The 15,425-nt window shown below is 40.9% G+C and overlaps 1 protein-coding gene across 1 annotated transcript; it reads right to left on the minus strand.

The window, feature by feature from the left end:
* Nucleotides 1–747: 747 nt before the first annotated feature.
* On the minus strand, nucleotides 748–7,561 carry LOC139479184 (phytanoyl-CoA dioxygenase domain-containing protein 1-like). Its single transcript, XM_071261994.1, has 4 exons — nucleotides 7,398–7,561; nucleotides 4,492–4,708; nucleotides 3,940–4,028; nucleotides 748–3,463 (listed from the first exon to the last, which is right to left on the minus strand). Exons 1-4 carry the CDS (start codon nucleotides 7,522–7,524, stop codon nucleotides 3,111–3,113), a joined length of 786 nt encoding a protein of 261 aa, XP_071118095.1. The 5' UTR covers nucleotides 7,525–7,561; the 3' UTR covers nucleotides 748–3,110.
* Between the last annotated feature and the right edge of the window lie 7,864 nt (nucleotides 7,562–15,425).

A 15,425-nucleotide genomic window follows, 5' to 3' on the forward strand; every position in this document is an offset into this window, starting at 1 on the left:
GGAACTGACGTTTTGTGCGATAATGTAGCTTAAGTTTAAAAGCAATAGTTTTCTGAAGTAGTTTGATTTCATTCAATGACAAAAAGTGAAGTCTTGTACTCAGTACTGTCCCAAAGGGCAATATATTTCCCTAATCAGTAGTATCATTTGGTACTTAGCATCGTGGCCGCATCCTCGTCTTTAATTGGGATGCCGGAAACGTGTTCAATACATTACGTGGAATATTCCTTCATACAATGGGTTAGCCTAGTTGTTGAAGTGTTCGCTTGTCACACCGAAAACCCGGGTTTGATTCCCTACATGGGTACATTATGTGAACCTATTTCTTGTTCCCGCTCCGTGATAGGGCTTGGGTATTGCTAAAAGCGGCGTACCCCTTCACCCCTTCCTTGCAGTCATTGTCGTTAACTGATCACCGCTTTAGACGCCGAATACAAAGCATATTGGGACTTATATATGGTGCCTTATCGTGGTAAGTATTAACATCTCCAGGGTAAGTAACTATGGCTTCGCGGAGCTTTTAGAAATATTGCAACATTGGCACGGCGAGGTGTATCTAAAATAACGTCACAGCGTACTCATTATGGGAATCGAACCTTTATAAATATATGACCCGCTTTAACCAATGTGTCCCCCATCGTCCCTAATGTGCACATCAATCAAGACAAGGAGAAAAAGTAATTTTTTATTTCAGAAAATAAAATAACACAAAGAACACACAATATTCATTACAACATGTGACATACATAAAAGCAAAATCTTAAAAAAAGGATTTTAAGGCAAGAAATAACATCTTGGATTTTGCTGACATAACCTTACCCTGGCAAAATATGGAATTGAACAACGTCAATGAATACAACAGTTTCTACGTTTCGTATATTACCCTGTTTAACCATTAAATACATGTTTTACCCATTACGAAGAGAATGGTATGTATACAACAATCAATGTACACCAGTAGATACAAATCGCCACCCAACACGGCTTGTATAAAGGGCAGTTTTCGAAGGTTACTCACAATAATAACGAAAATCAAAAGAAATAAACAAGGCCGACCAATACAACTGGATTTGATAAAACAAGACAAAAACAATTTTAGTGTTAATTTTAAACTTTTTCTGCACAGCTGTGTTGTGAAAAATAAAAACATGTCCACAACCACGTAGCTGGAATATTGCTGAGTGCGGCGTTAAACAACAAACAAACAAAAAATGTCAACAATAAAACTTTAACAAAAATCGCCCCATGACCTTCACAGCAACCTTGATGGATGATGCATGGGACAAAGAAACAAAATTAAATTAAAAAAAACTGAAACGAAAACAATAATTTTGGTATCAAAATAAGGCCCTTTCATTGTTCTCACAAAGTGAAAATTAACAGAAAAGTGGTTTTAACAATTGGTGCCACGTCCTTTTCTACCCGTCCACGGGAAGGTCTTACTGGCTTGGCCTAAAGAAACAGTCATATCTCTCTGGATATCGGATAACATATTGATACGGTTTCCTATATACCACAGACATTCACACAGAAACCCCAGGCCGGTTATACACCTTTTACATAGTTATTCGCATTATGACTATTCACTCATTATGATTGACATTCACTTCGGCATTCACATACATATAATACAATTACACAATGGTGATGAATAATAACACTCTAGGGAAACCTGTATCATATTCAGTTTTCTTTGTGCATCCCGATAAAAATCGTTTTGGTATTTCTTTAGATCTAACCTTGCAACGGCTACTGTTGTCTCGTCGGAAAATGAAGTATTAAACGACAGTAAATTCTGGCTATGACGAGGTCGCATATAAACCGAATAGTCGGTGATTTCGAAATCGTACCAAATCCATCTGGACTGGTAAATAACATTCCTGGTAATGTGAAGACGAACTTCGGATAAAAAAAGGGATTTTTTCGGATGTGTTTGTGTATATCCGATGCCAGATGTGGGTGAGTGAGTGAGTTGGGGTTTTTGCCACTTTGAACCGCAAGCCAGTTATATCACGGCGTGTTGGAGGAACGGTGCAGGTCTCGGACGTTTACCACTTTGAGCACTGGTATCGGGGAGAGCCTGGAATCGAACCCACAATTATTGACTTCTGACGTGCCAAAGGGACGCAACTCTCATAAGAAGCCACAATGCAGACGTGAGGGCCATGCTGCGCAACCATGTGTTTCGTTAGTATAGATTCAGTATAAACCATAGACGGCTAGTAATACTAGGATACAAATACTCCTTAGCGTTTGTTTCTTACATTTAACACGGAGAGAACGGCAAATGATGATACAATCTGCAGAAATACATCACCTAAAGCAATATGAAAATACATGAATTATATATACAACTCAACTTTCGATGAGGTTATATAGGTTTCATTAAGTTGTAGCAGTATCACTAGGGGTACATGTGCTTTTATGTGCGTTAGGTTTTATACTACGAGTTTGAGGCTCGTGGCATAAAACCTAACGACGGACGCATAAAACCACATGTACCTCGAATGATTCTGATACAACGAATTTATCTTGCCGACAGGTTATAATCTGCTGTTCGATTGACTCGAAAAATGCTTGCGGCTGTTTGCTTCGTGGCGGGGTATATAGAATTTAGACTTCTGCCCAGAAGTATATATCTCCAAGGAGGGATACATAGTATTTTATCAAGATCACGTGAACCATCATTCTGGCATGGAGGTATGGTAATATATGTTTTACTCTTACATACAACATTTAAATTTAGTATGACGTGAAATAATAATATGAATGTGCCTATCAAAAGTTGAGTGGAAAGTGTGAGTGGTTTTTAGCTACAGCGCATTTAATGGGCGAGCACTTTAGAAAACTCATGAATGATATAGTATTTTTACATGCTTGAAAAAAAAGTAACGTTTACAATCAAAGCGAAACAGCAACACTTAACAGCGAACCGACAAAATATATGTGTTGGTGCTGACAATCACACAAATAATTTACTGTCCATGATTATTTAAAGTATTTGACAAACGTTTGAGGCTTAAATGGTGCTAGGAAAAAATATTACACCACGACCAAAATATATAAATCTTAACTCATTCTCAACAACACAAGAAGATATTGCTAACGGCTTATTGTTTCCAGTCAAACCACGCAGGGGCATGGTCCTCGAAATTCTTGTGCTCGTCAGTCCCAGAAACCAACACAGTGGTGGCGAACTTCCGGGGACGAGTCTCGTCTACGATTGGATAAGCTGTCGTTGCTATGTAACGGATAACGAAGCCACAGCGACGTCGGTCTGATTTGTTGGCCTGACTGCCGTGCACGATGTGGCCGTGGTGGAGGGACATCTGGCCAGCTTTGAGTGGACAGTGGACGGACTTTGTTGCGTCATACAAGTGGGGTGGGATCTCTTGATTGGATGTGAGCAAGTTACCCTTAGTATCTGTTTGGTCGTGCTGCAGGATTCCGCTCTTGTGGGTTGCTGGGAATGAATGAAAAAAGGTTACTTTTGTTTTCCATCACGTATGTCTGTAAAGGGCAACCGTTATTCTTCAGCAGGTCTTCCTTTTGGTTGGGTAATGTTAAATCTGCAGGGACAGATTCTAATTTTTTATTACGTAGATCGTGTTTTGTATTAGCATCATATGGGGCGATGTTGAACACTAACAAAAGGGAAATCACAGCATTATTGTCGGCTACAATAGTTTATGAGATTATGAGAGTAGATGGCGACGCACAAAAGTCAACGACAAAATCAGCAACGTCATGATTGATGGCGCGCGTCAATAAAATATTACAAACGAAATATTAACCATAATTTATAATAATTGAGCGTAAACACATTTCTGTCATAATCCACACTTGTCTGCTACTTATATAGTTACTGGCACGGTAGGGCAAGATTGACGTATCTCCGAGAAAATTTTACTGTTCAAATATTTATATGGAATTTGTTACCTGGAATGACGATCATGCAGCCGTTCTCCACGTCAGCATCGTCGACAGCCAGCCACACGCTGACCACGTCTCCCTCGACGCCCCAGTACCTGCAAGTGGTCAGTGGCCAGCCATGGGTCTATGACTTTTACACGGCATTAAGTGTTTGCAGGGTATCACAGTGTGTTCTATAAAGGTGTACTGGTGGAAATATGATTGAATCAATCATTTAAATATAACAATTGAAAACTCGAAGTGACGCCTTTTCTGTAAAATACTCAATAACAGAGTTGCATATCTATTCAGATAAAGATTATAATAAGACGGAGCTAAGATCGGAGACCGATCTGCCGCCAGATGACTCTCGAAAGAGACGTGTAATTTACTACTTCCGTCCTACTCCGTTGGCGCACGCAGACAGTGTTTTCGTTTGTCTGTCGATGTGAACTCGAGAATAAAACCAACACTTGTCGCATCTTCTGTATATAACTAACAATAACTAAACCATACTATGGGAATAATCACTAAAGGCGGCCATATATGCAGGAGTTATCTATGTCTGATTTAGCTCACCTTACATCCTGATGCCAAGCAACGAAGGCCTCCGAGCCGTCCTTCTGGGGCACTTCATCGTTGGGGTATTTACAGATGAACCTTGAGTCAAGCAGGATGAGGTTGGAGCCGAGGATCTCCTTTAAAGGCTTCAGGACGGAGGGTTTAGTGGCCACCTTCAGCACCCAAGGGTGTTCCACGTGTACGTTGTGCAGGTCGTACTGGGCGTTCTCCTTGCCTGCAATTGTTTTTGTTATCATTATTTAATTCAATTGGCAGGGTAGCAAACCTGGGTACTCTCCCAATGTCCGTCAACAGATTGGGAGGTACCAAACCTAAGGCACCGAGAACAATTGGGAGTTGGACAACTTGGTACTTGGGATGCAAGCGTGACATTTCGAAAGCGAGGTCTGCATATTTGCCATGTTTTTCCTCAATCTTGTTAATCACATTACTGCCAAAAGGGACAGAAAATTCAATGATATGAATGATTTCATTGGATTTATCAAAAAGGATAAGATCAGGTTTGTTGGCCTGGATATGTCTGAGGCTGTATACGGGCCAATTCCAAGCATTTTGTATTCATCATTTTCCATGACGCCCTCTACATATTCCGGGTCGTACCCTGGATGGACCTCTGTGTCAAAACCACAAGCATGGCGAAGACGGCAATAGAATGATCGAGCCACCCCATCATGTGTCTGTGCCAAAGCTGGGCATCCACTCACAATGTGTTGGACTGTCTCATACACTTCATAATATAATCTACATTTTGATGCAAAATCACACATTGACGGTTTCGAGTTGGAAGTGACTGGTCCTGAGCTGCAAACAGAAAGTCTTCTGTTTCACTTTTTCACCAGACGACTTCATCCAAGTGAAGGACTCTGCAGGATTGCTGATCTTCTCAACAGACTGCACATAAACTCAAAGCAGTGGTCGTTCAGATAGTCTGGGCCGAATTGATATGGCACCACTTGGTTGACACTCATTTCTGTACCGTCCAGCAGTACAGAACCATCAACAAAATCAACACCGACATTGAGATTATGTCCCACAACCTTGGCTCGTTTAAGAAAACTGTGGAATGCCTTGTTTTCATCGTGAGTCTTGACATGCTTCACAAGAGGATCATCAAAAGTGTGTTCAAAAGTGCATAAAACAATTCTATCATGAAGAGCCTCCCCATTAATCAAACCAAGCCCTCCCATCATAATTGGTAAATATAAGCGATTGAGGGAAGAGCGAGGGTGATGGGATCTATCGTCTGACATGATTCTTCGTGTGAGGGTGTCATTATTATCATTATTATTATTATTATTATGATGATGGTGATGATGTAATTCCATTGGCAGGACAGTACAAATTAGTACGGTTAAACCCGTGAATAAGCACGGGTTTGGTGCAAACGGCAGAACGCGGATCACAATGGGGGAAATGTGGAACTTGGACTCATGATCAGCGGATCCTGGTGTGGTTAAGGGTCATAACTCTGCACTGCTATGCACCTACGACCACATGACTGCATGTGCCTTGATACTCGGTTCAGACACAATACAAAACACGAGGTTGAAACAAATTGACTTACACAAATCGGTTTGATTACAATTTGCAACCATCTGTTTCACGTAGCATTTAGACATTCCCAGCAATATCACTTCTGGCTCACCTAAAATGGGCTTCACACATTGTGAATACTTGGGGAATCGATCCTTGGCCTTGGGCGTGACGAGCGAACGCTTTATCCCCCGCCCCGTCCACATCACGAGTCGGATATTTATTAAAGTGGTACATTGATCACAATATTCTGTTCTGATCTAATGGTCAATGAGTGAGTGAGTGAGTGAGTGAGTGAGTGAGTGAGTGAGTGTGGTTTCTCACTATACGGGTCCCACTATAAACACTATTACAGCCGTATCTGAACGGCACAGCAAAAATGGGCTACACCCATGTGTAGATTCGAACCCCCGTATTCAGGCGTGACGAGTAAACCCAAGCTGACCCACTCCCCATAAATCACGGTGAAAACCACATTTCTAAATAACGATAAAAGTTGTTTTCAGAATGTTGCTTTGCGGAGTTTGAGGAAATATTATGAACTTCCTCAGTATATTCCAACTGTTTTCAAATCCTTCTTCCGACATTTGACCTTTACGTAACTGACAACAGTGAAACTGCTTTCAAAACACTAAAGTAAACGCTAGCCGGAAAAGAATCTATTTCTCTTTGTGAACAGAGACGATAGATTTTCAATGTCTACACAATACCTAACCTGTGTATATATATAGACAATGGAAGCCCGTTTCTAAAATTGACATAAATTATAGAACAGAACACACAACTAAAAACATGCATTCCAATTAATTTGTTTCCGTTTCTTTGCGGTTGATTGTTTTAGGAATAATCTCAGGGTTTCGTGTGATCTCAAGTACTTCGGATATGTGGTACTCTTGATGGCTCGAACTTTTGGATACTGACCACGTATTTTGTGGTGAGCGTTGTGATTGGTTCTCCCAGGCTATCCTGCCTAAATACCCTGCCGTTTATTCGGGAGTAACATACGTGCATTTTATAGAGTGAGTTCCTTCGCACACCCGGGTTCGATGCCTCCACATGGGTACATAAATAAAGTATAAAACGTCAATGTAAGAGAAAAGCCATCTTAATTATCCGCAGAAACAAATTCCATTTGGCGCGAATCGCAAAATAGCGGTGAAAATTACGAATGGACCACTGAATCTCAGTGATGACAGCAGGTGTTCGCGAAAAGGGTAAGCATGTCCTGCCCTACCGGTAGCACCCGCCATTCACACAAACCAAGTCTTATCGTCCCTTGGTATAAGTTGAATAAAACTTAAAGCATAGCCATTATCTTCGCACAAAACCGAATTTCAACCGGATATCAATTCCATTGTGTAAAAACTTACCAATACTTTTTTCAAAGTCATTGAAATTCTTTCGCAGATCCAGCGTCTCTTCTTCGTTGAGAACGGACAGACCGCATATGTAGCCGTTAGTGTCGAAAAATTCGGCCACGTTTTTAACATCGGTCATCGTTAGTTGTTCAGTCGGCCGCTTGTTAACGCAGTGTTATGGATTTGACAGTTGTTGTGCGCGAGATTGCTAGATCGCTGTATTTATAGGGGACTAACCGGAAGGTACAGCCACGCCTTCATATCTGGATACGATTGGGCTGCAGTGGTGCAAACACACTTCTTTTTCAAGTACCTCTAATGTTTGGGTCACCTTGTGACGTGGGGCAATGTCATTCCCCTTTTTTAAAACCCTCCGCCTCTGAATGACCATTTCTAGATGTCTTTCGTCATCTTTGATTTGATTGGTTGAACCGGCGTACGTGATTAGGAACCGTTTGACTATGTGACACCTTGAAGGGCAAGGTGTACTTGTGACCAGCGTCCGAACTGACCCTTCAATCCCCTTGAAGGAATGAAAGCAGGAAGCGTTGAGGCATGTTAGAATCCAGTCGACATAATACCCAACTGTGGGGGTAACTGAGTTTAAAGTTATTTCAATCCCTTGACGTAGTTGGTTGAGAGAGGGAGAGAGAGAAGGAAAGAGAGAAAGGGGGAGGGAGAGACACAGAGAGAGAAATCGGGTTATCTGTGGTTCATCAACACTGACAACCAGCTACAGTCAGTCATAATCGTGGTATAGACGAGTATCTCTGTCAAAACTGTAAAATGTACAGGGGTGTGTATATAAAAAATATTGATGTTTTGGGTAAGGTCTAGTCTCAAACAATCCCACAAGGTGTTGTTTTAGGGATTGCCACACTCCACTACTTCAATAATACAAAAAAATATTCTTTAAAACGATTCACTACCTCGTTTATGTCAATGCTTCATAGTTGTGTGCGTTATCAGTAAGTCATATCACGGCGTGTCAGCTTAATGTGCGAGGGAACCCAAAGTAAAGCAGGTCTTAGGAGAGAGAGAGAGAGAGAGAGAGAGAGAGAGAGAGAGAGAGAGAGAGAGAGAGAGAGAGAGAGAGAGATTCTTTATTTCCTCCAAATGTCATTCAATTACACTGAAAATTCAATTACATGAAGACCGAAGACATTAAATGAAGACCGATACTCACTTAAAGATATATATCAAAAGATGGTTGGTTTGTACAGGTACGAGGCGAATTGTAGTACAATAGCTTCCCAGGTGTGTTGATCCAGATTGTGAGTAAATTTGTTTCAGCCCAAAATAAGAATGATAACATATTTGTTTCGTCTTGCATTTCCAAATCAACATATTTTTGAACGTCAAGTAGGTCAATGAGAGAAGAGAAAAACGCATTTCTTTCTGACATCAGCGCATCACAATGTAAAATAATGTGGCTGTCATAGTCGAAAGCATGCCTATAACAGAGCATGCACTCTTTCGAAAGTTTTTTTTACTGCGTGGTGAGACTTTCACACAAAGTTGTAAAGTAGGTCGATATTCCGGGTACAGAAAAGCTAATTGCCAAAGTACATGGTAACCCACGAGCAAGGGTATGCTGCCAAACCAATAATCTGGGATTCGAACCAACTATCATAATAAGAGGATCAAGGTACAAATAAAAGGTGACATCGTATCCCAACTGAGTAGATCGATGCTCATGATGTCAATCACTCGATTATTTACAGACCGCCGTCATATAGCTGGAATATTGCTGAGTGTGGCGTTAAACAACAAACAAACACACAAACACTCTCTCTCGCCCCGCCCTCACCTTAGGTGCCCAACTCTGTCCAGGGAATGGGATTGCCTAGGCCGCGGTGCCTGAGACGAGCTAAAAGACGGATGCTAAAAGTGGCGTAAAACTATATTTTGTTTCAAATGTATTCAAATAATGAATTAACTCTCATCAATGCCCTAAGTGTTTTCCATCAAACTACATTTGTGTATCGGTAAAGACATATGTGATGCACCTGTTTAATATCATGCACCTTGTCAACCGAGACACAGTCTGCACAAAACACACGTGGACTAAATACGTGTTGTCGCAGGATCACGCTGCCCTTGTCGACTATGTGACGTCAGAGATTAGAACACACGCTGACGTGATAAAAGATTATACAAATACACTGATTCAACCGAGAAGAAGGTTGATATGATACAATAAACGTATCTAGGTACAACTTGGTCAAACTTATTTCGTCAAGATTCGGGAGCAAACAATCTAACATATCAGTAGCTGACTCATTGTTTCCTCATTTGAATACTTCTTACCAACCCCCACCAGCTACGTGGTTGTATGTATCAATGTAACCAGTGCTTTTCGAGGAACTTGTTATTGAGATTATTATCCTTGTAACCTAAAATATGAATAAATTTAATTCTATGTGTCCTGCCGCTCAACTTTTGAATGAATAAGTAAATACTATTTTGAAAATTGATTTTCAAACAATGACTGGAACAAGAGGAAACTTCAAGAAACTATAGAAATATAACGAAACAAGACAATCATTGACCAAGGCATCCATTTTCAGACCTCAGATTTGAATTAGTCAACAAACTTCTTTCAATCTTTTCGGAATATGTCTCCCACTGAACAAGCTGTCTTTATCATAATAGTGTGCTGCGTTCCATCTCTGAAACTAATGTAAACAATATTGAATCATTTTTTATAAAATTAATATATTACAGACATAAGTCCTGATATACAATGAAAACATTTTTTTATAACCAGATAGTGTAATGATACGTTGAAATTGCGTACTTCAGTTCGCTTTGGTTGGCTGGTATTTCCGGTGTTACATGCTAGTAGTGATAAACTGGTAAATTTTTGCGCTGCGGCAAAAAAACTTCTTGTCAGTGTAAAACTTTATTAAATTTACGTGGGGCGGTCGGGTAGCCAACCTAGTGGTTAAAGCATTTGCTCGTCACGCCGAAGACCCGGGTTCGATTCCCCACATGGGTACAGTGGGTGAAGCCGTGATATTGTTGGAATATTGCTAAAGCGGCATAAAACCATACTCACTCACTCACCATTAAATGTACGTAAATTTTGGAAGCCACGCGTTACCGCTGCGCTATAACGAGGGAGCAATAACGAGGGAACAATGTAGCTTGTGTATAAGAATAACGAGATAGTTTAATCCCGACGACATTTTCCCTAGTTTCAGGTGTGGTCAAAGCAATATTAAGTTTGGTTATTTCATATATAGCTGTATGTTCAAGCCAACTAAGGGGACACAGATTTCGAGGTGATTTGAAGCGCCAGAGTTTCATTCCAGAGCTGTGTGTTGGAAGCAGTTGATTGTGGGTTTGGGGCCAACATTCGGTCTGTTTAGAACACTAGGTCTGTTGACAACCTCTGTGGTCCAGTGGATAGAGAGTGGAAGGACGGTGGTTTGATCCCTGTCTGTATACTTGTTGTTTCCCTGCCTGGAGCTTGGCATTGAGGGGGTAAAACAAGTGTGAAGCATTGACATGATTGAGGCAGTGATTTATTTTTAAGAATATGTTTCGGTGTTTTCTCGGAATGCCGGGTCCTGTTGATTAAGTCGTGGAAGTATTGTTGTGATATTGGTATCATGTCACTTGAAGGTACCTTCTCGTACGTTACACGTGAAAACAAGAACTGTTTCGCAGAGTAACCTACATTTACATTAGTATACTGTTTCGTAGCACGTTCAGTTCTTTTTTTATTTGAATTTACTTGATTTTATGTGTCTCATAGGCCATCTATGTTCAATAATATATCTATATCTTCTTATATGGCAGTATATTTTAGTGTTTAACAATGAGTGAGTGAGTATGGTTTTACGCAGCTTTTAGCAATATTCCAGCAATTTCACGCCGGGGGACACCAGAAATGGGCTTCACACATCGAACCCGGATCTTCGGCGTGACGAGCGAACGCTTTAACCACTAGGCTACCCGACCGCCCGTTTAACAATGATTCTAACTGTGTAACAATGTTTGTGTTAAGATTCGGTAGACGCTCATTGCATTGTGTTTGGACAATGATTAGTCCTCAGAAGTGTAGTACTATTTAATGTAAGCAGTCATCAGAAAGTTACTATATTTAGATGCTAGTGTGGTGTGTAAACTTCCGATCCGGTATACCGCCGACGGTGTTGGTCTATTGTAGAAACACGTGGAATATTCTTTGTTGTGAGGGCACTGTGTAGCTAGGTTTGATGCATATAAGGGGACAAGACGCATCTCTCATCTTTCATCACATCGGAACCAGCTTTCATGTGAGGATCACTCATTATCCCTGATTCGCTGCCTAGCCCATCTCGGAAGACCACTGTCGCCGCTGGGTAAATATATATACTCTTCAAAAAGGAAACTCACAGGTAGAATGTAGTTCATTGAACCTGACTACACAAAAAACACGGTGTATAAATTGGATATGTTGTCTGATATTCGACAAACGGTGCTTCAAAACGCAGCCATTGTCGATTTGCAATGTCTTAAACGGCATTGTTTTCACACTTGTTCAAAAATGTCATGGAGGAAAACTGTAAAGCAAAATGCGCGTGCAAGTTATGGCATTCGTAACTCGTGGTAGTGGCAAAAAAAAGGCAAGCACGAGCCAACAATTTGTCATTCAATTGTCATCATTTTTCAAGTTCGAAAATGCCGAGGCTCAGCGCTGCCGATCGGAACATTGCCATAGGACGTGTGCACGCCACTTCAACGTCCACCACAGCGCCATTTGCCGTCTTTGGGACCGATACACGCAGTTCAATTCCACCGCAGACCGTCCGAGAACCGGCCGACAAAGAGTTACCACCCCTGCACAGGATCGCTACATTCGACTGTTTCGCCTGGTTTGAGGAGGATATCGGACCAGACTGTCAGGAAACATCTTTGCGAGGCTGGAATCCGACCCAGAAGACCAGTTATCGTCCCTGTTAACAGATCCATCGACAACGACGCTTGCGTTGGTGCCATACCTTACAGTCTTTGAATTTGAGAAACTGAAGACGAGTGTGGTTTAGTGATGAATCATGATTTCTTCTTCACCGGTGTCATGGAAGACAACGTGTTTATCTTCGTCGCAAAGAGAGTTTTGACCCACATTGTGTACGTGAATTCGACATACTCTGTGACTGTAATGTCATGGTGTGTTTGTGTGTTTGTGTGTTTGTGTGTGTGGGCTTATCCTACACCAGGAGATCTGGCTTGGTTGTGGTTCAGGGAAATTTGACAAATTCTTCAACCTCACTTTCTTCCTATCATTGGCCACCAGAGGGAGCTGTTTCAAACAACGCTCCACCGCATACAGCTCGTGTCACGGTAAACTACCTTCATAATCGAATACCTCTTAGATGAACTCGATCGACGTGTACGTCAACGTCAGAACGCGCCGCAGATACTCCCACAGCTGACCAACGCGTTTTCAAGCAGAATGGCGCAGAATTCCGCAGGATAGAATTCGTACACTTATCCAGTCAGTGCCGAGGAGATGCAGAGCCATGATTGCTGCCCGGGCGGTCACACGAGATACTGAGTACAGCGCGACCTTGTGGCCTCATTTGACATGACAATGAACAGTTTTTCTATGCCTTTGTACAACATGTGCCTATCGAGCTCCAAAAATTCATATTTGTATCTATGATGTTAAATTATGTATATAGACTTTATTAGGTACAATAAATTTAATAAAAATCTACCTGTGCGTTTCCTTTTTTGGGGAGTGTATTGTGACCCAGGTCAGCTGTTTGTTATGACACACGGCTCCATCACTATGGACTTACACTGCACTTAATTGGCCTCTCTCCCGTTAATCCAGTTGGCTTCCTTGTTTTATTATTATCTTTAAATTATGCTCACCTTTTGTAAACTTGTAAGCATTTTGTATACATAATGACTCATACCCTTACTCAGTATTCACAAGAAGAAGGAGCAGAAAGTAGCACTCAATATTCGAAACAGACAATAAAGAAGTTGTTACTCAAAAACGTTTGAAAATTCTAAAGAAACTATGGTACGAACGTATAGTAAAGTCACCGGCACCTACATATATACTGACGTCCAAAAGAAACTACACCAAGACAATTTGAAGAATGGAAATGAAATCTTGCTTAAATATGTCGCCCAAAATTAACCAAATGTATCCGATGATTTAAGTCCGTGAAAGTGTGAATTACAACAAAAAACATTTGGACACAATGGCGTTATGCACACGCGGCACAGAATTCACGTGCTAAACTGGTATAGAAATCACCTCCCGTTAGGGTCGAAGTAACCGAAAGCACAGGGAAAAAATGCCTCGTTTGTCAGCAGCACATAGAGAGGGGCATTGGTATGGTTCCAGCTAGGAGCATGACCTCGTTGCCAGAACGTTCGGTTATACCCGTGCCACCATAACTACCTTGAGGGAACGTTTACAGGAGAAAGGACTTGAACTGACAGGCCTAGAGGTGGAGGACCGCGTTCAACCACGCCCATTCGAAACCGTCACCGCGCGTTCAACGTCTCAGTAAACGTTTCCTCCCCACGACGACATCTGGATCCACGGCAGTCAGATTGAGGGGACGTGGTATCCGAGCACGTCGACCTTACAGTGGAGTGACGTTAACGCAACAACACCGACGTGGCAGATGGAGATTGAGGTCAGAAGGGTTTGCCGTTGGCAAGTGCGGGATTGGGGATGAGTTCTCTGATTCTCTGATGAGAACAGTTTGCCAGTTTATAACTGATGGTCGGCAACGTAAATACAGAGGTCAAGGTGACGTGTAGCGCTGAACTGTGTCCAAGAAGTTCAAGCCTTTTGAGGGGGTGGTATCATAGTCAAGGGTGGAATATACGGGGACTTGGAAACAAGATTAGAAAAAGAAGATGACGAAGAAGTAGTTTATTCGGTATCAAAGGCCATAAGGCTAAGAGTACAATACATGAGATAAAACTTATGCATATAGACAGGTGGAACAAATGTTATAATTAATACAATTTTTATGTTACATCATACAGGCAGATTTCTCTTCAAATATACAGCAATATTTTTAATTAGCTTAACCTCTTTTTGTTACTAGCAGTTGATTGAATTTTGCTCGTAATGGATAATGTAACAGTAGCTTGGAATGTAGAGCTTTCTGTTTTCCATATAAAATGGACAAACGTAAAGGAAATCATAAATTATTCATCTTCAATTATATCATGATTACATTTATTGCACTTAAGTAAATCAGTATTGATTCGGTCATTGTCACAAAACTGTTGAATACCTAACTTATGGCTCAGACATCGGAAATCACATTTACATAAGATCTTAATGTGGGTATAACTCACTGGTTCGAGTGCAGACTTATATGTAGAATAATGGTTTAGAAATGACGAAGAAATAATTTTGGCAAGTCAAATTGGATGTATTGTCGCAATTCTGTGTGATCCAAACATATGTAAATCCAGTTTCCAATAGCAGTAAACGAACGTGTGTGACCCAGTTTCTGGCTGCCGTTTTCACCCTGTGATTTCAACATTTCATAACATGATTATGGGTATCGATAACTATCCATATACAACAGCTAGCACCAATACTTTATACAACGGCTAAAATAATTAAATGTGGGATAGTTAAATTAAGTTCTACCTTCTTCGCCCAGTACAGCATTGGTGGATACTTTTTTTATTAACACATAAATATCGTCTAAAGTAAAAACTATGAATCTTTTCAATATTCTTACGAGAGCAATTTTTATTTTACTGTCAAATATTGTAGACACTACCTTTACATAGATATTTGGATAATCCTTATATAGGGTATGTTGTATTCTTAGGTATCCACATTAGAGAAAACGACAATACATGACTTCTGTAGGTTAACGTCTAGGCCCCATTTATTACAATAGTATTTAACGCATCAAGGTGTCTTTGTAGGCCTATTACAGTGTCATCAATCAAAGTCACCTGCAAATAACAGCAGTATGATATCATTAAGTCCATCTCTGACAAAATACCACTCAGTCCACATTTCTTCATTTCACCTACTACTTCATAAAT

The sequence above is a fragment of the Haliotis cracherodii genome, unplaced genomic scaffold (genome assembly GCF_022045235.1).
Source record: "Haliotis cracherodii isolate W230 unplaced genomic scaffold, xgHalCrac1.p SCAF_4, whole genome shotgun sequence".
In the NCBI taxonomy this organism is placed as follows: domain Eukaryota; kingdom Metazoa; phylum Mollusca; class Gastropoda; order Lepetellida; family Haliotidae; genus Haliotis; species Haliotis cracherodii.

What these genes read in the sequence shown, in the direction of transcription:
- LOC139479184 (XM_071261994.1), bottom strand. Translation starts at nt 7,524, where the DNA reads ATGACCGATGTTAAAAACGTGGCCGAATTTTTCGACACTAACGGCTAC. An exon ending in TGACTTTGAAAAAAGTATTG is followed by an intron (nt 4,709 to 7,397) that starts GTAAGTTTTTAC and finishes AAACAATTGCAG; the next exon opens with GCAAGGAGAACGCCCAGTAC. An exon ending in CTGCATGATCGTCATTCCAG is followed by an intron (nt 3,464 to 3,939) that starts GTAACAAATTCC and finishes ATTCATTCCCAG; the next exon opens with CAACCCACAAGAGCGGAATC.